Genomic DNA, 23,918 nt, shown 5'->3' with positions numbered 1-23,918 from the left:
GGGGCGCGCGCGCGCGCGTGTGCAGTGGCGCGGTACGAGGGGCGCGGGTGCGCGCACGGCTCCATGTCGCGGCGGGCCCTGCGGCGGCTGCGGGGGGAGCAGCGGGGCCAGGAGGAGCCGGGCCTGGGCGAGCTGGGCTTTGAGCCCGGCTCCGATGGGCCCTCGCCAGCCGCTCCCCCCGCGAGGGGACGCCACGGGCCGGCCCGCACCGGTGTCAGCAACCGCTTCGAGCTGGTGAGGGGTGGCAGCGCTCGGGACAGGGGTTGGGGCCTGTGGGGTGGCCTGGGGGGGGGGCAAGGGGGCTGTGGGAGGTGCATGAGGTGGCAGCAGCGTGGGGGGGGTGAGGGGGTCACCTGGGGCTGTGACTGAGCGGGGGGGGGGGGGCAGTGCCCCGGGGGGTGACACGGGGGGGACGTTTTGGGAGGGGTGATCCGGGGTCAGTGCCTGGGGTGGGAGGGAGGGGTTCGGGTGGTGCGGGGCTGGGGGTGACTGGGGGGGGGCAGGGGAGCGGGAGGGGAGGGGCCTGGGTGACGTGTGGGGTGAAGGGAGGGCCCAAGGGGCAGCAACTGAGAGCGAGCAGGAAGGGCTCTGTGGGGGCCAGGCTGGGGTGTGCTGGAGCTGGGCCTGGGTGCTGGGGGGGTCAAGCACTGGGTGAAACTGGGTTTAGAATGTCTCTGCCACCTTTCCGGCCTCGGTGCTGGAGGTCAGGGACCTTGGTGGAACAGATGGGACCTTGGGCTGATGGGTTCTGGTCACTCCTTGGCCGGTTCTGCTCTCCACTCTCCTTCCCCAGGGGCTGGCTGTGTGAGCACAGGCTCTTCCCAAGTTAGAGCCCAGACAGGGCTGTGCCATCGATGTGTTGTTGTGGCCTTGTGCTCCCCTCCAGGCAGTCAGTGCGTGCAGGGCTGTTCAGGCACCTCCTGGGTGACACATGTGAAATAAGGGGTCATCCTCGTCCATCTGCTGGAGAAGCTGCTCAGGCAGCTGAGCCCTGTGCTGCTTCTGCGGCATTTCTCTCCTCTGTTTGCAGGTGGGAGAGGAGCAGCCTGGATCCTTGGGGAATTCTGCTCCCTGCGCTCAGGACAGGGCAGAGCACAGCCCTGCGCCGGCTGGTTCTGCAGCTTATTTACCTCTGTGTTGCAGATCACCGCTGAGGAGTCAGAGGATGAGCCGCCGTCTAGAGAGGAGCGAGTGGACACCTGGCTTGGCACGCAGGATGCAGCAGAAGGGAACAGCAACAGGGCTCTAACTGAAGAGGCTGAAGGCGACAGGCAGAGGGATGGAGAGGAGGCAGAGCAGCCGGACCAAACGGTAACTGAACCGCAGAGGGAATATTCCTGAGAAGGACCTGGTGCTGTGTCCTCATGAGCACTGAGGTCAGGAGAAAAGCACGCTGGGGTTTTCAAACTGAGATTGCTTCTTCGCTCCTTTCGCGGCACACCAAACGGAGCTCTACATCACACACCATACGTGGAGCTGGGCTGGCCGGTGGATGCTCAGTGAAGTGTTTGATTTGGAGAGGAAGGTGTGAAGACTCCAAGCAAATACCAAACGTAGTCTTCCCTGTAGTGTTGTGTTGTTCCGTGTTAAGGTTCCCTCCTGTGCTTTGTATCGGCTCAGAAGTGTCTCCTTGCAGTAGCTCATAATGAAAGGGGTGCTTTAATCAACAATTTGACATTGTAAGTCTAGCCTGTATCTCACCAGAGATGAGGGTCAGGGTGAGAGAAGTGGAATTGTCCTCGTGGCCTCACCTGCTGGGACTCAGCGTTTGGGGTTTCGGTTGTCAGGCAGTGTGGCCGGAGGAGCAAAGACCTCTGTAGTGCTTTCTGGCATGTTTCTGTGGAGATCTGAGAGACTGGTGAAAGTGTCATATTTGCTAGAAAAGTAGAAATACAGGTTACCCTAGAGACTGAAGGAGGAGTGAAACCTTTCCACCTCACCTGACATATCTAAACTGTTTCTTGCCTGATTTTCTAGTCTCAGACATTGATATGAAAGTCAGCTGAGGCTTAAACCTTTGTAAACCTTTGGTCCTTTTCTCCACTTTCTCCTGGTGACTTAATTTCCAGTCACTGGGAAACTTGAAGGAATGAATATTGGTTTTATTTAGGCCCTCCTGACATGCTAACCGTTACCCACTTCTAGTGATCCATGTGGGTGCTAGTGATAGAGATAGTAGTAGCCTGGTGAACATTAAGAAGGACTACAGAGCCCTGGGAGAGGTGGTTAGGGGCTCTGGAGCTCAGACAGTCTTTTCATCAATTCTCCAGGATAAAGGGGAGGACCTTAAAAAGGCTGGGAGGATCGGGCAGGTTAATAAATGGTTAGAACGGTGTTGCCATAGTCAAGGGTTTGGGTAGTAGAACATGGGACTGGAGTTGGGAGGCCAGGTCTGCTGAGGGCTGGTGGAGCTGGTCTGATGAAGAAGAAGAGGAAGAGTGGTTTTGGTAGGAGGCTTGCCAGGCTGGTCAAGGATGCTTTAGATGTGTTGGGGGAGGGGGGCATCATTCCATCCCAGCACTCCCAGTCAGTTGCCAGCACCTATAATAAATGCTCGGGGCAATGTAGACATATTCCAGCCACTCCAGCCAACGAGCCAGCTTCATCTGGAGCTCGGCTCAGATGCCTCTCTACAAACGCCCGTAGCATGGGGAGCAAACAGGAGGAATTAGAGGTGTGTGCACGTGTATGGGGGTATGATACAATGGGCATCACAGAAACATGGTGGGATGGCTCCTATGACTGGAGTGTTGGAATGGAAGGTTACAGGCTCTTCAGAAAAGACAGGCCTGGCAGGCAGGGAGGGGGAGTTGCCCTTTATGTTAGGGATAGGCTGGAGAGTATGGAACTCTGTCTGGGCGCAGGTGAGCAGTTTACAGAGAGTTTGTGGGTCAGGGTTAAAGGGAGAACAGCAATGGGAGACATAACTGTGGGGATCTGTTACAGACCGCCTGAACAAGAGGCCTCTGTGGGTGAAGCACTCTGTAGACAGGTAGAAACAGCCTCACACTCGCAGGCCCTTGCTCTCAAGGGGGACTTCAACCACCCTGACATCTGTTGGAACGGCGGTATGGCCCGGCACAAGCACTCCAGGAGGTTCCTCGATTGTGTGGAAGACAACTTCCTTCTGCAAGTAATAGAGGAGCCAACAAGGAGAGGTGCCATGCTTGACCTCTTGCTCACCAACAGGGAAGGGCTGGTTGAGAATGTGATGCTCCAGGGCAGCCTTGGATGCAGCGATCACGAGATGGTCGAGTTTGAGATCCCCAGGACAGTGAGAAGAGCGTGCAGCAAGCTCACTGCCCTGGGCTTCAACAGAGCAGACTTTGGCCTCTTCAGGAGCCTGCTCAGTAAGGTTCCATGGGATATAGCCCTGGAGGGCAGGGGGGCCCAAGGCTCTTGGTTGATATTCAAGGATCACCTGCTACAAGCTCAGGAGTGCTGCATCCCAACTAGAGGGAAGTGCGGCAGGAGGGCCAGGAGACCTCCTTGGACGGATAAGGAGCTGCTGAGGAAACTTAGAGGGAAAGAAGAGGTTTATAAAAGGTGGAAGCAAGGACAGGCGGCCTGGGGAGAATACAGGGATGTTGTCTGGGAAGCTAGGGACCAGGTTAGGAAAGCTAAGGCCCAGTTAGAATTAAACTTGGCTAGGGATGTTAAGGTTAACGGGAAGGGATTCTGTTGGAACAGTGCGAATAAAAGACAGACTAGGGACAACGTGGGCCCCTGAGGAAGCTCTCGGGAGAACTGGCTACACAGGATTTGGAGAAGGCTGAGGTTCTGAATAACTTCTTTGCTCGGTCTTCACTGGCAAAGGCTCTGACTGCACCACCCAGGTCTTGGAAGGCAGAAGCAGGGACTGTGACAATGGAGACCTTAGGACCACTGAAGGAGAGGATCTGGTTCGACACCATCTTAAGAACTTGAATGTGCACAAGTCCATGGGACCTGGTGGAACACAGTTCTGGTGTCCTCAACATAAAAAGGACATGGAACTGCTGGAACAAGTCCAGAGGAGGCCACGAGGATGATCAGGGGCTGGAGCACCTCCTGTATGAAGACAGGCTGAGGAAGTTGGGGCTGTTCAGCCTGGAGCAGAGAAGGCTGCGTGGAGACCTCAGAGCAGCTTCCAGTACCTGAAGGGGGCCTGTAGGGATGCTGGGGAGGGGCTCTTCATTAGGGACTGTGTGGAGGATTGGCTTGTCGAAAAAGGTCAAAAGGTCACACTCCCATCAACGAGCTGAAACAAGACATCTGTGTAGAGCATGGTGCAAACCTCTCACACCAGATAATGAGGAAATGAAGGACACCGGCAAACAGCAACATACTATGACCAATCACAGCCAAGGCCACTAAGTGATAAGTGCATGAGAAGGAGGATGGTGGGGGGGTGCACGGTGTAGCTGCAAAAAATGTGGAAGCTACTGACCAATGTTCCTGTGACATGTACAAGCTACAAACCAATGATCTTGTAACATGTGGAAGCTATGAGCCAATGATCTCTGTATGCAGGGTATATAAGTGTCCATCTGCTTAGCAATAAATGAGACTTGTTGGTCATCATCGGATGAGCTCGTCTCCCGGCGATTCCCACAGGACTGTAGTGACAGGACAAGGGGTAACGGGTTAAAACTGAAACAGGGGAAGTTTAGATTGGATCTAAGGAGGAAATTCTTTCCTGTGAGGGTGGTGAGGCACTGGAATGGGTTGCCCAGGGAGGTTGTGAGTGCTCCATCTGTGGCGGTGTTCAAGGCCAGGTTGGACAGAGCCTTAGGTGACATGGTTTACTGTGGGGTGTCCCTGCCCATGGCAGAGGGGCTGGAACTGGATGATCCTAAGGTCCTTTCCAACCCTAACTATTCTAGGATTCTGTGCTGATCCCTGTGGGAAGTGCTTCTCTCCCTGTGGAGCTGTCATCCTTTCTGTCCATAGGCACACTGACAGCTGTCCTGTTTATCTTTGCAGCCCACGTTGAGCAACAAGCCACGAAAGAAGAAAAAGAAAAGGAAAACTAGGAAGACTCTGGCAGGGGAGACTCTGGTATGTCTGCATTTGCTCTCGGAGTTAGTGACTGTGCAAATTTCTCCATTGGGTTAGACAGAGTGGTAACTGAGGTAGCTGCAGAAAAGATTTCAAGGCACAAATGCTCCATTTTTGCATTGTAGTTCTTGAAAACTGTGAAACAGCAGTAGCAGCTTTTGACTGTGGTCCTTCAAGCAGCCAGGACTGACACAACTCTACAGGTGCTGAGGGCTGTGAAATCCTTTCAGCAGCATCTTCTTTCATCTCTGCTTCAAGGTTTCACGCAGGAGGGGTCCTGTGTGAGAAGTTTGGCTGTTTTCATTGTATTTTCCTTGCCCTGCTTAGGCAGCTTTCCTGGCTCTGCAGAGCCTCGCAGAGCTCCCACTGCCAGATTCCATCATCCACATTCCCTTCTTCTCCGTGCACAGCTGCACACTGTTTCTGCAGTTGAAGATCTGATCACTGAATGCTGACAGGAGCATCTGCCACATGCTGTTCCTATGGGACCTGCTCCATCCGCTCAGTGGTGAAGGGAGCAATGAGACAGTGATTCTCACTAAGCTGTCTACCCCTGAGGAGGCATGCTTGGAGCAGGGACTTTGTCCAGTGTCTCTGTGTGTTGTAGATAAAACTTGAGATGAATCTGTGTGCTTGAATGTACTTTTATCTGATTGAGCTAGGCTGGGAGCCTAAATGGACCACATTATTGGTCTTCTCAATTGAAATAAAGTTCAAGTAGGAGGTAGTTTGCTGCTGAAAGGATAGTGAAATCTTAACTGCATCAACTATTATTTCAGCTATTCATGCAAGTGAGAACCTTTGCTCAGCATCCTGAGCCACACTGTGTTGCAGTGCTAAAGGGTGAGCTGTGGCTCCAGTGTCAGTGCTTGGCTGGCCACCTCCTCTCTGGGAATTCAGCTGGATGAGCTCAGGAGTGAGTTACCAAGGCAGAGAACCCAGAGAGCTCATTTCCTCTCACAAGTCTGAGAATGACAAGCAGCAGGGTGACATCTGCCAGCTCTAGGGAGAATTCATACCTAGAAACAGGCAGTTCCATTTGCCAGCTCAAGATACTACGTTTGATTGAGTGCTTAAATGCAAAGCACGTTATGCACTCTTCATGTATCCCCTCCATGTGAAGTGGCTATATTTAGCTGGAAGAGGCAAGCTTGCAGTTCTGTTTGGGTGTCTGAATGGAATTCTGTGTTCCACCCACGTTCATCATGAGGAGTATGTGAAGTGGCCGTATAAGGAATGTGTCACTTGCTATTTCTGGGGAAAACCAGAGGAAAATCAGGATAAAAGTGTTCTACAGCTGTTGAATGTGCACTGCTGGATGTATCCTTTGGGCTGTTGGAAAATAGGAAAAGTGAGAGCACAATATGTTAAGGTTGGGTTAAAATCAAGCGGGTTTGATACCTTATTACAAGGTTCACAGCAGTAGTGTCCTGGGTTCAGCTGCAACAGGTATTTTTCCTGGTATCTGGTGCCGTGCTGTCTTTAGGCTTTAGTCTGAGAACATCGATGTCTTCATTGTTGCTGTGTAGAATTTACCCCCCTCCAAGGACTTTTCAGTCTCATGCTCTGCCATGAGAAGGGGCATAGGAAGCCAGGAGGAAGCAGAGACAGGACACCTGACCCAAACTAGCCAAAGGGGTATCCATATCACAGCACGTCATGCCTAGTATAGAAACTGGGGGGAGTTATCTGGAAAGCCCAGATCACTGCTCGGGTTGGGCTGGGTATAGGTCAGCAGGTGGTGAGCAATTGCATTGTGCATCACTTGTGTTCATTGGGGGGTTTTTTTGCTTTACTTTTTAGTTTTACATTATCTCCCATCATTACTATTAGTAGTAGTAATTTTGTATTATACCTTAGTTATTGGACTGCTGAACCCAAAGCATTATCTCAAACCATGGGATTTACATTCTTTGCGTTCTGCTCCCCATCCTGCTGGGAGCTGTGTGGGAAGGAGGGAAGTGAGCGGCTCTGTGGTTCTGAGTTACCAGCTGGGCTTAAACCACAAGTAGCTTAGTGTTTCCATAGGAAGTAGATGGTACCAGACTAATTATATAAGTCATTTAGGATTGAAATCATCACTCCAACTGTTCAGAATATTCTAGGGGTTGTAGTGGAAATAAAGCAAACAAAGCAGGGCTAAGGCTGGGTAAGAAGGAGCAGACCAGAGACCAGACCTCCTGCCTGGGATAGGTAGATTCATCTGGCATATTCAGACTCAGGACAGCAACAGCGCTGTGCTACCTTTAGCCAGTGGGGAAGAGCAGCCGGTCCTTCTGGGGGCAGCTGAGAAGGGAATGCAGGCTCTGGGCAGCATTCCCAAGTGCTGTGTGGAGAGCAGGAGGTCTCAATAAGGGAGTACATAGGCAGTGGGATAGCAGCAGGGCAAGCAGTAGATGCTACGCTGTATGGCACAGAGATTGGGATGCATCGAAGGACCTGGAGGCAGTGGGGTGTGACCTCTGTTTTCGTTACTTATTCTGTAATAACTGCCTTGTCTTTGCCTATCTTAAGGAAGACAATGACCTGGAAGACATTGACAGCTTGCTGGAGAAGATTGAGGATACCAGTGGGCTATGGCAGCAGACCCAGAGCGGAATAATTGCAGACAGCAGGCCTCTACTCTATGTAGAGCACAGGTAGTGCCTGCTCCCTTCCTGATTTTGGCCTTTCGTGTGATGGAGATATCTATTCCCCCAAGGAAAATAGCTGGGAGCCTTCCACTGTGATCTGGCCATGAATTCAGGACCTTGCTTGAAGGGGGTTGTGGGAATGGTTGTGCAGACACCCCTTTCTAACTGTTGCTCTTACACCTGTGTTTGGTTTTGAGCAGTGATTAATATTCTCTGCTGTCAAAACCTGGTTGGAGCGGGTGACCAGACCAGATCAGCCTCCAGAGGTAACTTGCAGCCTAACATACACTGTAAGAGAATCTCTCCAGAACTGCTGAGAATACTGGTGCATTAGCTTTGACATCAAATTGACCTTGCCAAGTGACAGGCTGCATTCAGCCCAGCACTGGGAGAGCAGGTCCCAGTACACCATGTGCTGTCCTCCAAGGAGGGCTGTGCAATGCCAGGAGCTAATTTCACCAGGAAAGCAAGTTAGACTTGTCTAACCTTTCCTGTATGTCACCATCAACAAAGTGGGCTAAGCACCAAGCGTGTCCACAAGCTGGAGGATGAACCTGTCTCAGGCTTGACATCTGTAACATCTGGGCCGGTATCACACTGGGAAACCTACTGGGAGTAGGCTGGCTGGTATGTCCAGTGTGTTTTGGAGCCCTGGGCTGCTGCAGAAGCTGGCAGCTCTTTCTGTTCTTGGAGATAACATTTAAACCTGTAGCTGGGTCAACTTAACCAGTCCTGGTTTTGAAACCACCAGTCACGCTGCATCAAAACTGAGACTAGGCCTAGAGACACAGCAGTAAGACTAGAATGTTTACCTAAAGGTGGTTTTGAACTCCAGTGACTTCTCAGGTCAAATAAACATCCAGAAAGCTTTGAGAGCTGGATAATCTCCGAGTAGGTTAGAGTTGGCAGTGCTGGATCTCAACCTTCCCGCTCCCTCTCTTCAAGCCTGGCTTACTGGGCAGCAGAGAGAAACCCCTCTCAAATATATCTCCCTTCTCTGAGCCAAATGTTAGATTAAGAGAACTGTAGGTGTTGTCGTGCTTTGTTATGAGATGTCTCTATTAATCCTTGCCAGCCTCCATGCTGTGGTTAGGATGCTTGCCCTGAGTTGTAGGCTGCTACTGCTAAACTCAGCAGCAGGTAGCTCATCTTTTCCAGGCGCACATACCCCAGCTGTGTGCTCCTGAATGGAGGCTGACATGGGACTATCCCAGACCAAGGCCGCAGCTGCCCTGGAGAGGGCAGCAGAAGTATGTTCCAGCTCAATGCTGTCTTTGGAGCAGAGCAGGAGGGCAGCATGCTCCTGGTGGAACAGGGCTTTTGATGCTCCCTGTTCTTGACCAGCTTTAGTCCCCTTTCCGTGTGTTGTGGCAGATCCATGGTGTGTGTGACAGATGGGGGGCTTGGCCAGAGGCAGTTTGAGGTACAGAGCACTTGGGGTTGGTGGAGAGGATTCGAATGTGAGACTTTGGGCTGTGTTTAACTGCTTTTCTTTCTTGTTTCAACCTTCTCAGAAACTTGAATCCAGAGAACGAGTTGAAGAGATACTTTGGGGCTCGCACTGTACTTGGTGATCAGAGGTTAGTCCAGAACTTAATATTAAACCCTTTCAAAGTCCACATTGGTGCGTCTGTCCTTCCCTGAGTGCAGCTTGCTGAGCCCCTAGTGCCACATGTGAGCACGGAGTCAGGATTCAGGGTGTCTTACTCATTTAATAGTGCTTGCTGGGGCAGGAGAATATTTGTTTTGTTAGTAAGTAAGACTTCTGCAGGTTTTTTGATAGCATTTGCTTTTTTTTCTGCTGATATCCCTGCTCCTTTACCATCAAAACAACCTTCTAAAATCCTTTCACTCAAATTCATAGAGTGTAGGCTCTTGGATTATTTCTTCCTTCTCTAGCTTTTGTCTCCTGTGTCTGTCCCAGAGTCTTATGTCTTACAGAGTGGACCCTGAGTACGTTCCAGGGGGTCTCATGCACTGTTTTCAGGGGCTTAGGAAACCTTCTGCTGTTTGGACACAAGGTCTCTGTGCAGTTATCCATTGCACTGCGGTCAACATCATCCATAAATGACCTGGTTTCATGAGCTAGTTAAAAAATGTGCATGTAAGAAAGGGTTAAGCTTAGAGCAGTGATGGTGGAAGCAAAAACTTTCTCTTAGAGAGTCTGTGGAAGACTATTTAGTGCTTGAGGAAGAAGCAGCAGTGCCTTATGGAGGAAGCATGACTTTATTAGAGCAACCTCAATTTCTGGTTTCCTTCTACTGTGAACGAGTGCATTGGTTGCATTTGTGAATGCAGCTTAAACTGAATCAGTTGACCTTTGAAGGCACTGCTGGGGGATGTGGGGCTCTCTTAATGGGACTTGGGAAGCTGTTTGAAGCAAAGAAGTGGCTGAGAACTTGGCAGGAATAAAAACGGGGGAGAAGCTATTGAAGTAGAAATGCTGGAGGCACTGGCTGGCCCAGAGAGAAATGCTTCAAGTGAAGCAGAGCCTGAGTGAAAGTATGTTGTCTTGAGGGCAGACATGTTAAACTGCTGGCAAAAGCCCTGTGGGAGGGCTGCAGATGGGGAAAAGTTGGACCTCTTTTTTTCCCCTTGAATCATCCTTTTTTTGGCTGATTTCAGCTCTCCTCTCATTCTGTCAGTACAGAGACACTGTGACTTGTTGTGTTTTATTTCCCCAGGCCAAGGCAGAGGCAGCGCCAGCACGTCCGCAGCACGTGGCTGACTGTTCCAAAGAATACCTGGCCACGCTATGGCAAAACAGGTGAGGCTTTTGGTACTGCTGCCGTGGCACAGACACTGCAAGAGCCTCAGTGCATGGAAACCAAAGCTACTTTCATCAGCTGCCAGGCCCAGGATAAGCACTGGCTGATGTGGAAAGGGAACTGCTCTGCAACTGATGGAAATAACCTCGTTCCTCACAGGGAGAACTCTGTCGTGTTGTATCTTAGTATTTGAGGGGTTGTTTGTCCCCTTACTGGAGGTAGCAGGTGGTGATGCTGGGGATGGACTCTTCGTTAGGGACTGTAGTGACAGGACAAGGGGTAATGGGTTAAAACTTAAACAGGGGAAGTTTAAATTGGATCTAAGGAGGAAATTCTTTCCTGTTAGGGTGGTGAGACACTGGAATCGGTTGCCCAGGGAGGCTGTGAGTGCTCCATCCCTGGCAGTGTTCAAGGCCAAGTTGGATGAAGCCTTGGGTGGGATGGTTTAGTGTGAGGTGTCCCTGCCCATTACAGGGGGGTTGGAACTAGATGGTCTTGAGGTCCTTTCCAACCCTAACTATTCTATGATTCTATGAGAACTTCTGTTCTAAACAGCAGTGTTGCTGAATAATAAGAAATATATCTATCTACAAGGGTGCAGGAGAGGGACTCTTCATCAGGGACTGTAGTGATAGGACAAGGGATGATGAGGGTGCTGAGGCACTGGCACAGGGTGCCCAGAGAAGCTGTGGCTGCCCCATCCCTGGCAGTGCTCAAGGCCAGGTTGGACACAGGGGCTTGGAGCAAGCTGCTCCAGTGGAAGGGGTCCCTGCCTGTGGCAGGGGTTGGGCCTGGATGAGTTTTAAGGTCTTTTCCAACACAAACCATTTTATGATTCTGATATCCATGGGGAAAGCAAGCAGCCTGCACTTCTATAGTGGGTTTTGGACTTTGACTTGTGAGAGGAGGGAAAGGAGTGAAATACTCTAGGAGTTGCTGAAGACATGTCTGACTTTGGACCCAGTGACATGAATGAGCTTTCTGTGTGATAAGAGAGCAGAAGAGCTGCTCTTGCTGCTGTGCTGGCAGTGGTGGTACCCACATCTCCCACGCACCCTGTAGGTATCACCATGCAGCTGTTGGACACCAGGAGAGGAGTCCAGTACTTCACATTCGAGCACCATCGCGAGTACCAGCAAGTGCAGTTCAAGTTTCTGGATGCTGTAGAGTCTATGGACCCCAACAACATCGTGGTAGGTTGTGAAATCGGGTTGCCTGTGCGTCTGCCTCCTGCAGTTACTTTCCCTGGCAGGGGAGGTGGGCTGATGCATACCAGGTCTTCTCTTTTTTGGCAGTCTCATTCTGAGCAGTAGACCCCTGTGCCCCCTCCATGTGGGGTGAGTTAACACTGCTTGCTGAGCTCCACTAAGATAAGTGAGCACCTTGGTGCAAAGGAAGTCCAGTGGCTGGTGGCAGAACCTTGGTAGCTCTGCCTGACAACATGCTGTGTAGCCATCTGGAAGAGGAGCCCATTGAAAGGCTTTGGCTGAAAGGGTAGGAATAAAGCTCCCTTGTCTCAGCTCTTCAACTGAGGAAAAATACTGTATAAACGGATCTTTAAATGGGAATCTAAATTACAGCTGTTCTATTTATAAACTTGCATAAGTGAAAATGTGTCTTTTCTTGATATTTCAGCAAAACAGTCTTTGTATTGAAAGTTCTTCATGTGTGTCCAAGCTTGTTGAATGGAATGGTAACATTTATAGTCTGTAGTGATAAACAGTGGTAAAATTGCTCTGCACGCTGCAGGACCATAGCGGAGGTATTTTTGCCCTGGAAACCCTGGCCACATGAGCTCAGATACATGCCCTGGAGACATTTCTTAAAGAGGCCATTGTCTACTAAATAAATAAAACAACTTCTTTCTGCTTTCCCACCCTCTGCTCATGGTCACTGTTCTCTCCAGCTCATACATTGTGCCTGCTGACTGGATGGAGGGATTTGCATTAAATGATGCAAGGTAATTCCTCTGCAGCAGCGATGCACCAAAGAGCTAGTATCTTAAGGGCAGCTCAAACACGGTCTTGCTTTGCAGAGCAGGCTGGGGTTTCCGTGGTGCATTCTTACGTTTATGCTCTGTCTCTGTTAAGTGGGTCTGGCTATGTTTGAAGATACTGGCTTTGATCTGACAGAGGGGAAGTGGAGATGAGCTCTTAGGCAGAAGTTCTTCCCTGTGAGAGTGCTGAGGCATCCTCCTCTGGGCAGGTGTCCCTGCCCATGGCAGGAGGTTGGGACTGGATGAGCTTTAAGGTCCCTTCTAACCCAAACCATTCTATGCTATTACTACAGCTTTAGTCTTCTACTCTTCTGTTAAGGGTAAAATATAACCTGTGGGTTTGCTGATGCCAGAAGTACTTCAAACCCCAACCAGTTTATCTGCAATAACAACAGTCTCAGTGTAATTGCTTTTGCTTGCCTTGCTGCTGTCACTCAGCATACAAAAACTTATTCTGTGGGGAGTCCTGCTCAGTGAGTGCTTTTTCTGCTCTTACAAGTGGACTGAAAGGGTCTTGCTTGAGAAGTTGTGTGTGAAGAGTGCTTTTTAACATTGCCATGACCACTGGTGCTTCATCTCGGCCAAAAAGGACTGTAAAGGAGCTTAAGGGCAAGCAAAGAAGGGGTGAAACATCGGGCAAGTGGCACTGAGGCAAAGGCGCTGGGCTGGGACAGTCCAGAGCATAAAGGCTTTGTACTGTAGGTGGTTGCACTGGCCACTGGCCTGCACAACTTCTGGACCTTTTGAAGCTGCATTTTTTCAGTTATGGGAAAGAAAATCCTCAAACTAAACTGTGAGGAAATGTAGTTTCACTATTTTAATATTGAAACTGAGTTTTTGGTGCTTGGGAAAAGTAGCCCATTTATAATTAGCGAATGCAGAAGGGGTTTGTGGTTAAAGTTCTATTCTGAAGTCTGGAAAAGAATTAATCCATTAGTGCTCAGGAGCTGGATCCTGCAGTTGCAATAGATGTATCCAAATGTCCTCCTGATACCTGATGAAAATGCCAAGAATTATTTAGAGATAGAGAATAAACCAAAAATGTAATTATGGCTGATGCGTGCCTTTTGACTCCTGAATTGCAGTCCTGGGCCCTCCCCTTCAGAAGGGAATGGAGGAGCTGGGAGAGATTCAGAGGACAGTAGAGATGATCAAAGGCCTGGCATGGCCCTGGCGCTGGAAGAGCTGGGTTGACTGGAGTGAGCTGCCTGAGGGAAGCTGCGAGCAAGGGCTCAGATCATGCTCTGAGTGGGGAGAGATCTCCTTGCTGTTCCTTTCAGCACATGGACAGAGCTGGCAGGTTGGAATGAAAAGAAGTTCTTCACACTGTGTGCTTAAGCAGCAGCTTTCTGTGTTGCAGAGCTGAGGTGCTGGAAGGGTACCTGCGTCAGGAAGGGAACAAATTCATGAGAGGAGATGCCACTAATGTGAACAGCATCTTTGATACAGGGGTCCCTGTACCTCTAAAAGTTGGCAGCTTGGGGTGTGCTGGGAGCCATCATGTATGCCCAGCCTTGTGCCCTCTTTCCCAGGCATCTGATTTTGGAGGCAAGGTGGGATGGACCTCTACTCTGACCCAGTGTGGTTCTTAGGTTCTTTTAATCCATAGTGTCAGCTTTTCACGTGAGGTGTGTCCCAAGCATTGCGTTACAGTCTGAGCATTGCCTCTCTGATGGTGTGGCACAGGATTTCTTCACCTTCAGATCCCAGAGCAGGAACAGCCTCTCTCTCTTGCATGTGGTATAAGGACATTTGCCTCCCTGCCAGGCTTTTAGAGCTTACCTTGTAGGCAGAGTGCACGAGAATACAGTGATTCGTGCCATCATCTAATAAAGCTCATGTTCTTCTGCAGCTGCTGCTTCAGATGAACCCATATCATGTGGACTCCCTTCTGCAGCTCAGTGATGTGTGCCGGATGCAGGAGGATCAGGAGATGGCCCGTGATCTCATAGGTAAGAGTTGAGGTGAGGAGCAGAGGTCCTGATGTGAATCAGTGATCAAAGGCTTTTGGCTTTGGTTCATAGGAAAGCAGCAAACCAGCAAAGTTGGTTTGGCTCTGCGTTTGCGACTGGGGCTGTGAGCACTCAGCCTTCCATTGTCCTGCAGACCAGCAGCTTTCGCTGGAGGCTTTTAAACAGAGACACATGCTTATCTGGGGCAAAGCACATCAGCGATCACCTTCAAAATGAATTGAAGGATTGTCTGGATGTTGTGGAGTCCCACCAGCAGGAAATCCCTTACAAGAGGAGAGTCTGACTTAGTAGCTACAACATATATCAGTGCAAGGGTCTGCTGCAGGAAGCCTACCCCTCTGCAGGGAGCCAGCCCTGCCCTCCAGGCCAGCCTGCTTTGCCTTCCTCTGACCAGCATCTTGTAGGTCAGGCCCTGCTTGCTCCTCAGGGCTGCATGGAGCAGGAGGCATCCCAGAGGATGCTGTCCCTTGGATGGCCATGCTGCAATCTCTGGTATCAGGTGGGCTGTTTGGTGTTAGATGAGGCATGTGCTCTGCAGCATGATAGCAAAAACAAGAGGTAAGGTGAGGATGGGATCTCTGGCTTCCCCTTGTGAAAATAATTATGACAGAGGCAGCTGTACCAGTGTCAGTCCCAGACCTCCAGAAGAGTTACTTTCCACGACTGGAGCATCATCTAATTCCCCACAGAAGGGAAGAGGGCTCACCTCCCTGGGGGTGTCTGTTGCAACCGTATAGTCTGCAGTAGCTTTGTGCTTTGTTAGGCTGTGAGAAAGCGTATATCATGGGGGTCAGAGCTCTTGGTGTCTTCTGGGCTAAATGAATTGCCATTCTGTGTGCTCTGGGACTGTGTGGTGTGCTGGGGTGATGGCGTGCCCTGACACTGCCCTTGCTGCCTGCAGAGCGAGCGCTGTACAGCATGGAGAGCGCCTTCCACCCCGTCTTCAGTCTGACCAGCGGGACCTGCAGGCTGGACTACCGGCGGCCCGAGAACAGGTATGTGGCACATCTGCCTGCCCCATGTCTGCTGGAGAGCCGTCACAGCATGTCCTGGCCTACTTTGGACACGGAGACCCAGATTCCCGATGTGTGCTGCGTCATCCATGGTGGCAGGGGGACCTTGAATGTCCCTTTCTGTCAGAACAGGCTCTGGCAGCTGGTGACAGTGCCCTCAGCAAGGCAGCAACTCCTGAGATGGGCGCTGGGGTAAATGCAGCTCTTGCTTCTTTACCAAGCTCTTTCCCAAGGGGTTTCTTACTGTAGCAGTAGCTGTTCCTCCCTGACACATCCTTTTCATGTGACCAGTGCCCCTTAGTCCAAAATGGCATTTATTGTCACGGTGTTTTTATGACTGTGCTTGGTCACTTTGCTTCCTGCCCGGCACTCGCCTGGCTCTTTACATAATGACAGCTCTGCAGCTGCAGGGAAAGGTGACTTTATTCTGGGTATTTTCCAGTCAGCTGACCCATGTACCTGGAGGTTGCTCATATTTCCAGGACCTGCTCACTGACAGGCTTTGTGCCATCTGTGACCTGAACGCTGCGATCTGTAACACCAGTTTGGGTGCTAGCGCTCCTCTGATAACACATCGTGCATGCTGTGTCACTGTCCCTGGGCAGGCTGGGACAAGGCAGGATGCAGAAGTTATGGATTTCCTTTTTTTTTGTTGTCTGAGTTGTCGGCCCTGGTCTGTGGCGTCCATGCCCTGATCTGTGCTGGCCCTACAGTTGCACAAAGAGATAAAAGCAGTAAGAGGTGGGAACATGGAGAGGTCTGTGGCACCTTGTACTGCACCAGGCCAGGTTCCCTGGACCCTCCAGGCTGAAGCCCAGTGCTGATGCTCAGGGAGCAGGGAGCTGGGGCTGGCTGTGTCCCCATTCGTGAGCTCCAAATGTGGCTTCTAAAACCTATTGCTGTTCCCCACACAGAGCTTTCTTCCTGGCCCTCTTCAAGCATCTGATCTTTCTGGAGAAGAGAGGCTGTCCCCGCACAGCCCTGGAGTTCTGCAAGCTGATTTTGAGGTGGGTGTCCTCGCCAAGGACTGTGTCCCATTCCCTGTGGGACAGGACAGGGCATTGCAGGCTGGGGGAAACACACTTCTAACAATGCACCAAACCTGACCTGGGCAGGACAAAAACCCTGGAGGTGCTCTGCCACTCCCTCGCTCAGTGAGGGCTGTTTCCACTCCTTATAGATGCAGTGTCACAGGTTAGCTTTGGGCACATCTGTGGTGCTGCTTTGAAGAGAGGTGGTTGTGAAGGAGATTTAAGCAGATGGGACCAGGGTGGCCCTTGCAATTGACCACTGGGCTGTGTGCCTGGCTAGTTGGTAGAGCAGATCTCAGACTCTCTGTGGAGCCGGTGTACAGTGCTGGCTTCAGTCTTCCTCATAGGTGGTGATGGGGCACTGTCACCCCTCTGCAGGGACACAAGAGAGGGCAGGGCATTGAACTGTCATCCTGGCCATGTGGGAACAATAGTGTTCCTGTTCTCCCTGCTTGCTGAGTCACGGAAGTTCTCTGGATGCTAGTAGGAAAGTCTTGCTTGACTTAGAAACGAGGGCAGCTATTTGAGCTGTTGTGACACTGATTTTTATTTCCCTTCCTTGTGTTCTCTCCCCCTGAAGCCTTGATCCAGAGAATGACCCACTGTGTGTGCTGCTGATGATTGATTTTCTGTCCCTCCGAGCTAGAGAATACACCTTCCTGATCCGCATGTTCCAGGAGTGGGAGGTGAGATCCCAACAAGCAGCCCTGGTGAGAGGCAGAAGGGTGGAAAAGCTGCTTCCTGATGTGAGACCAGGGAGACCTGCCTAGGCTGTGTCACAGTGCACAGGGGATTCCTAAGGAGGTTAGCCCTTCGCAGCTGTCTGGCAGCCAGGCTGGCATCCCAACAACATTGGAATGACCTGTGAAGGCTTGTGGGGAGGGTTGTTTTTGTAATCCTGGTACCCTGCAAACAATTGTACAGACTCAAATTGCTTACTCAGTGGTGGGGGCACCAAGCCAGCAGCTGCAAAGTAACTTAATCAAGTGAGCAAGAGCCTGTGTGCAGCCCATCCCCACCGGGATGATTCTGCATAGCATCATTTCTCGTTAAATATGTCCCTCTGATCTGCAGAGTCACCGGAACCTGTCCCAGCTGCCCAATTTTGCCTTCTCGGTGCCGCTGGCCTATTTCTTCCTGAGCCAGCAGGAGGAGCGCTCTGAGCTGGAGCTAAGCCAGGCCCGAGAGAAAGCTGCCCGGCTCATCCAGCTCGCTTTGGTCATGTTCCCAAGCGGTAAGTCTGTCCCCACCGGTAAGTCCATACCCGCAGGCTTTGCTGCTCTCTCCATCTCTGAGAGCGCAGGCTGGGTTCCAGGCAGGCAAATGCAGAGACAGCAGTTTGCCTGTGGCTTGCAAATGACATTCACCTCTGTGGGAGATGGGAGCCCTGACTCAGAGGGTGACCAGGCAGGCTGGCCGTGGTGGCAGGTGGAATCCCAGACTGGTTTGGGTTAGAGGGAACCTTAAAGCTCATCCAGCTCCAACCCCTGCCACGGGCAGGGACCCCTTCCACTGGAGCAGCTTGCTTCAAGCCCCTGTGTCCAACCTGGCCTTGAGCACTGCCAGGCACAGCTTCTCTGGGCACCCTGTGCCAGTGCCTCAGCACCCTCACAGTGAAGCAGTGGTGGTGAGATTCAGCCTTCCTGCGCCATTGCAGGGCTGGTGAGAGTGTGATGGAGCTACACAGGGCACCCCACAGCTGTGAGCCTGTGATGTGAGTGTTAGGAAGAGACTGGTGATTGTTCTCTGTGCTGCACAGCCTCCTTGGAGCAGCTGATGCCCGTTCGTTAGAGATGGTCATGGGCAAGTTGGGGGAGCATGAGAACCAGAGCCTTGGAGCAGGAAAATATTTCACCCCAGGGTTGCCCAGACCAGAGACTGCAAGTCTCTCTTGGCTTTCCCTTCCAGACACTGCTTGGCTTTAGATATGCTCTTCATGGGTGCCCATCTCTCTTGCTTTCATCAAGTTGGTGCTGCTGTCCATGAAAGGAGATGCACAGCCCCTCTGGGCCCAGAGGAGGGTGTGTCTTTATAGGCAAGAATAACCAGCTCTCAAACAGAGTTTTAGTTTTGTGGTGGCTGAAACCATCTTTTTCATCATGGTGACTGAAATAAAATCCTTGTTCAAGCTCAAAGGCCAGCAGTGTTAAGTGTGGAAAATTTCACCTTACTGCATCAGGGGAAAAAATAGTTTGTTGTTCTTTTACATTTACCCTGAATCTGTTTCATCATCCACACAGAGATCAGAGCACACCACAGCCCCCAGCAGCATCCTCAAACCCCACGTGGGTCTTCCATCAGTGCCCTGATGGAGTGCTGCCCTCCAGGCTGGGGCTGTGTCCTTGCAGCCCTGGCCATGCCGTGATGCTGCTCACCAGGCTGTTGATAATGAGTTGTCTGTCTTTCTCCTGCAGTTCTTATGCCGTTGTTGGATCACTGCAGTGTGCAGCCCGATGCCAGGGTCGCGAACCATTCCTTTTTCAGGCTGAATGCTCAAATCAGGTAAGCCCTGGAGACATTGTCAGTAAAGAGAAGGAATTGATCTTACTGGTAGTGGGGCTTTTGCTTGCTCAGGCAGCTAATGGAGTTACAAAACTGCGGAGGAGAATATTTGTTTTTCCTGAGTAGGCTCTTAGATGCTTTGATAATGAATTTCCGTAATGGCCACCAGATAATGCTGATAGACCTCACTTTAATGTTGATGGGTCAGAAGTTTATGCTGAAGCTTGTTGCTGCCTGTAGTGAGAGGGAGCAATGTGTGTGTGCTCTCAGGGCAGGCTGTTTCCTACCAGTCTGGATTTCCTTGACATGTGGTCCTCCTAAACACACAAATGGTCTCCCCCTCGTGTCAAGGCAGCGTTAACTTTCATCTTATGGCTGTGCTTATCCCAAAAATAGATGAAGACAGAAAAACTGGTGAAGGTAGATGGAAATAGCAAAGCAGGGAGCATGCGATTCCTCTCTTTGTGTTCTCGAGCCGAAGCACAGTGCAGAGACGAGCCCTTGCCAGCCCTCGCAGAGACCTGCAGGTAGGAAGGAGGAGAGTGTCGTGAATAACAGCTGTCTCCTGTAGCCAGCCTCCTGCCTTGAACCAGCTGACATGCCTCTACGTGGGAAGGACTCACTCGCTGTGGAAGGACCCAGCTGTCATGGCATGGCTGGAGACCAATGTCCACGAGGTGCTCTGCATGGTGGATGCGCAGGACCCGCTGGTGGAGGAGTCTGAGCACAAGTGAGTGCAGCAGGAGGAGGTGAGCGGTGCTCACACCAGGCATGGGTGATTGAACACAGGGACAGAGCAGGGTAGGGAGCCCCTCACCTACCCATCTGATGGTGGCTGCTGATGCCAAATGTTACCTAGTGGGTCTAGGGAGGCAAAAGCTCTTCTGTATTTTCTGCAGACACGAATTAAGAGCTGTACCTCTCATTGGGGAGTATGTACTGCATGGGCTTCCCCAGCCTTGGCCAGCACATGTGCTGGGGAGAGCCAAGGGGCTGCTGGCTGGAAGAGGCAGGAATGGCTGCACAGCTCACATGCATGTACTGCACAGGGCAAGATTAGAAACACATCCCAACCCTGAGAAGCAGGAGGCATTAGGTCTTGTCCTAAACTGGAGTTGGTTTGCTCTGCTGGCCCAGTGAGAAAGATCTGTACAGTGTCCCTGAGCTGTTCTGCTCTTTGGTCTGGAGGTCAGCAGCTGTCAAGCAATTTTGGCTTGGCTTCAAGCCGGTTCCATCCAGTACAGCGTGTGCCCCCAGAGCCGGGGATGAAGCTGATGATGCACCTAGAGAAGCAGAAATGAAACTGTGGCTCTGCTGAGCTGTGCTCAGTGCGGTCCTCTGTCCCCTCCCCGCTTTAGGAGGAAGATGCGGTACCAGAGCGCGCCCAGGAACATCTACAGGCACATCATCCTCTCGGAGATGAAGGAGGCCACGGCAGCTCTGCCTCTGGTGAGGTGTTTTGTTGGGGCACAGGCACTGCCACTGTGTGCACTGTGACAGCACTCACATCCCTGCTGTGCACACAGATGCTGGGCACGTCTTAAACCCAAAACCCAGCAAAAAGCATCCACCTGACCCTGAAGTGTCCTCTCTGTAGCTCAGCTTCCCAGGCCATCACACAGGGCGTGTGTGGACGGGCTGGGCACTGCACTCCCCCAGGCCTGTCCAGCTCGTCTGATCATCCCCATGCCTCAGTGCTTGCTGCTGCTGGCAATGCAGCTTCACCCCTTCTTTTTCCTTCCCCCCAGGAGGTGACCTCGCAGCCTGTGATGGGGTTTGATCCGTTGCCTCCTTTGGACTCCATCATTTCCTACACCAGACCAGAAAGGTACCTCCTCCACCCCTTGCTTCTGGGCTGGCACAACCAACATGTTCCTGGCACAACCTCAGCCCCAGGCCTGGGTGCACGTGGGTGCTTGGAGCTGATGGTCCTCCTCCATCTCGGAGGAAGAGCTGCCTGGCCTGTGGCACATACAGGCAGGACTGGTCCTGTCAGTTCTCCTCAGTGGTCACCACTGGAGACGGCGACTGTTCGCAGCCATTAAGGCAAAGGCCACTGAGCGACTTCAGCTGTTTCTTCAACAAGGTGGCTTGGGATAAGCACAGGCTGAAGCGCAGCCAGCCACAGTGTGCACAGCCTGTTGAGTTGAACCCATACATGTCTTATGCATTGACCCAGCTCAGACCAAACCTGGCAGTGGTTTTAGTGACTGCTGTAGCCAGCTGCTGGCTGCCCAGGGGTGGAAAAAATCCCCAAAATCCCCAGGAATCCCCCAAATCCCTGCTTCAAGGCTGTCTCAGGGGCAGTCGGGTGCTGTTCTGGACAGTGTGGTTCTCTCCAGCATCCCTGCACTGCCTCAGCCCTAGCGTGAGGTCGAGTACCAAGCTGCTCTCTTAACCCTGCTGCAACTTCTGTCTTTCAGGACAATTCATCCGTCCAACGAAAGCACTTTATCTCTCTTCTTCCGCTCGCTGTTGCCAAATCTTAACTTGCAGGTATGTGCATTGGGCTCCTGCAGGCAAATCTGAGCACGCTTCTGCTGTCGGTACACAGTAGTTTCCACTGCACAGTGTTTCTGCAAAGGGAGTGGCTCTTGGCATATGCAGTGTGTATTAAACGTCAGGTTGCAGAGCAGCCTGATGCTTTTTGGCAAGCAGTACCGTCTTTCCCTGCGTGCTGCAGGCATGCAGCTCCTTGCACAGCCACTCTAGCTCTGCTGTCTTGCAGGAGGATCTCAGGCCTGATGGGGATGAAGAGGCTGGAGCAGGGCAGGACCTGAACCAGGGGGTGAACAGGCTCATGGCAGCCATGCGGGACATGCTGGCGAACATCCAGTTCCAGGAACCGCCCAGAGATGACAACCCTGAAGGAGATGGTGACTGGGACTGAGCCGAGAGCACGTGTTGTTCCCCCACCCCTCTGTAACCACCCCACAACTCGTGTCCACTCCAATAAAGTAGACACAAGCTCCAGGCGCCCACTCACTGTGGGGATGGGCTCTGGTGGGAAGGGGCAGGGCTGCCACCGTGGCACCTTTCACCTCTCAGTGCGGGCTGAGGGCTGTCTGAGCGGGCAGAGCTAATCTACAGCAGCTGTCCCTCTGCCCCCAGTCAGCTTAGTCCCTTCTGGCCTCCAAGCGTGTTTGCTGCCCCCTTCCTCTCTGGCTCTTGTCTTGTTTAATGGCTGGAGGCTTTTTTTCTGTGCGCCTGAGCCTGAAGCCTCCTTCCCTCTGTGAAACAGCACTGAGTCTTCCAGCTCTCTGACAAAGAGCTCAGGGACCCTGCTCTGGTACCATTGGGGCACGGCAGAACAAAGAATGGTTCAGTTTGGAAGGGACCTTAAAGGTGGTCTAATCCAATCTCCCTGCCATGGGCAGGGACACCTTCCACTTGACCAGGTTGCTCCAACCCCATCCAACCTGGCCTTGGACGCTACAGGGCCTCCCTCAGAGCTGTAGCTGTCCTTACGGTCCTGGAGGGGTGTGCGGAGCTGCTCTTCTGTGCACTGCAGCCGTTACATGATGCTGGAAGCAGAAATCATCCCTTCTCTTTGTTTTCTCCATCCCTCATCTCAGCACCTTCACCTTACAGAGCAGGGGATGAGATCAGCTGCACTCAAACCTTTTAACTCAGCTTTGCTGCCCCCAAAGCTTTTTCCCCTTTTTCTGCTGTGTAATGCTGTGTATCTGGCTCTGATGCTGAGCCAGGCTATGCTGCCCAGAATCAATCCGGGAGGGCTCCCTGGGGAGCAGCCTGGATGCTCAGGAAGGGGGCTGGGGCAGGCACAGGCCCATCCGGGTCCTGGCTCCCTGTGCTGTGCCCTTGCATCACTCCCTTTTGCAGATTCGGCATTTTCCAGCTCAGCTCCCAAGGCCTCCGTTTGTGAAGCTAAACATTCCAGGCACATACCGGCGTGCCGGTGCGGGGGGAAGACCGGGGCTGTTCATCCCAATTCCTGCTATTTACATTTCCCAGGGGGTGAGCGGGACTTTGCCGCTCATCCAGCACCATGTGTTCACCGGCTTCGGCTCAACTCATGTCACGTGTGAGCTGTGCTGGTGCTCGCGGTGGGGAAGGCACCATGTCAGCCTGGGACCCCTGTTCCCAGCGCATCCGGAGCCGCAGGGTGCTCTGTGCCATGGTGAAGGGCTCCCAGAGCCTCACAGGAAGGAGCGGATGCAGCCGACCGCAGGATGGGCCTTTTCATGCCCATGTGAATTGCCTCTTTGGCAGCCTAGCGGCTCCAGGCATCAACACCAACCCAAGGCACATGATGGTCACATGGGCCCCATGTCCCCTAGCCCGCCAGGGCGCCAGCCGGGGCATGCGTGCAGCATAGGATTAAATGGTGCCTTTGACCATCCCTACTGCACCCATTGCCTGCCCCGATGGTGCAAAACACCTTCCCTGGGGCTAGGCCAGGCCAGGCCATTGGTAGAGATGGGGACTTGGAGAGGCTCCTGTAGCAGGGATGATCCTACCGGAGTCCTGAAAGCGCATGGACACCCCAAGACACACAGTCCATCAGGATGCTGGGATCTCCCAAGCACACGCAGGACTCCAGGACACACGGGGACTCTAGGACACAGAGGACCTCTACGGCACACACCACCCAAGCATCACAGCATAGGGGTATGTGGTCTCCCTGGGACCCCAGGGCACGTGGTGACCCCAAGCCCGTGACTCCCCAGGGCTGTGCTGGGGGTCCGGCAGCCCCGGCCTGTGCAGCGGCTCATCCCGCTGCAAGGGTGCCGCCGTCATGCAGGTGCCCACCCTCCTCGGGAGGAGGAGCTGCGGGAGCCGGCTTTAAAGCGGGGCAGAGAAAGGGCCCTTTCTTCCTCAACACCCTGGCCCAGTGGGCGTGCGGCAGCGGGGCGCTGGGTAGAGCTGGCAAGGAAGCAGCCGTGACAGCGGGGTCCCTGCAGGCAGGGGGTGGGACCCCCGCGTCCCCGATTCCTCTGC

At 52.4% G+C, this 23,918-nt stretch overlaps 1 protein-coding gene across 1 annotated transcript; it reads left to right on the top strand.

The window, feature by feature from the left end:
- The first annotated feature begins 12 nt into the window (after nucleotides 1-12).
- Nucleotides 13-21,929, top strand: TCF25 (transcription factor 25). Its single transcript, XM_065662476.1, has 18 exons — nucleotides 13-234; nucleotides 1,144-1,311; nucleotides 4,966-5,040; nucleotides 7,555-7,679; nucleotides 9,188-9,253; nucleotides 10,358-10,440; nucleotides 11,504-11,634; nucleotides 14,290-14,389; nucleotides 15,312-15,405; nucleotides 16,338-16,430; nucleotides 17,035-17,140; nucleotides 17,529-17,688; nucleotides 18,869-18,956; nucleotides 19,528-19,686; nucleotides 20,315-20,405; nucleotides 20,705-20,784; nucleotides 21,380-21,452; nucleotides 21,685-21,929. Exons 1-18 carry the CDS (start codon nucleotides 64-66, stop codon nucleotides 21,844-21,846), a joined length of 2,025 nt encoding a protein of 674 aa, XP_065518548.1. The 5' UTR covers nucleotides 13-63; the 3' UTR covers nucleotides 21,847-21,929.
- Nucleotides 21,930-23,918: the final 1,989 nt, after the last annotated feature.

This window comes from Lathamus discolor, chromosome Z (assembly GCF_037157495.1).
Source record: "Lathamus discolor isolate bLatDis1 chromosome Z, bLatDis1.hap1, whole genome shotgun sequence".
Lineage (NCBI taxonomy): Eukaryota > Metazoa > Chordata > Aves > Psittaciformes > Psittacidae > Lathamus > Lathamus discolor.
The sequence above is the reverse complement of the archived record's forward strand: the minus strand, read 5'-3'. Positions and strand labels throughout refer to the sequence as shown.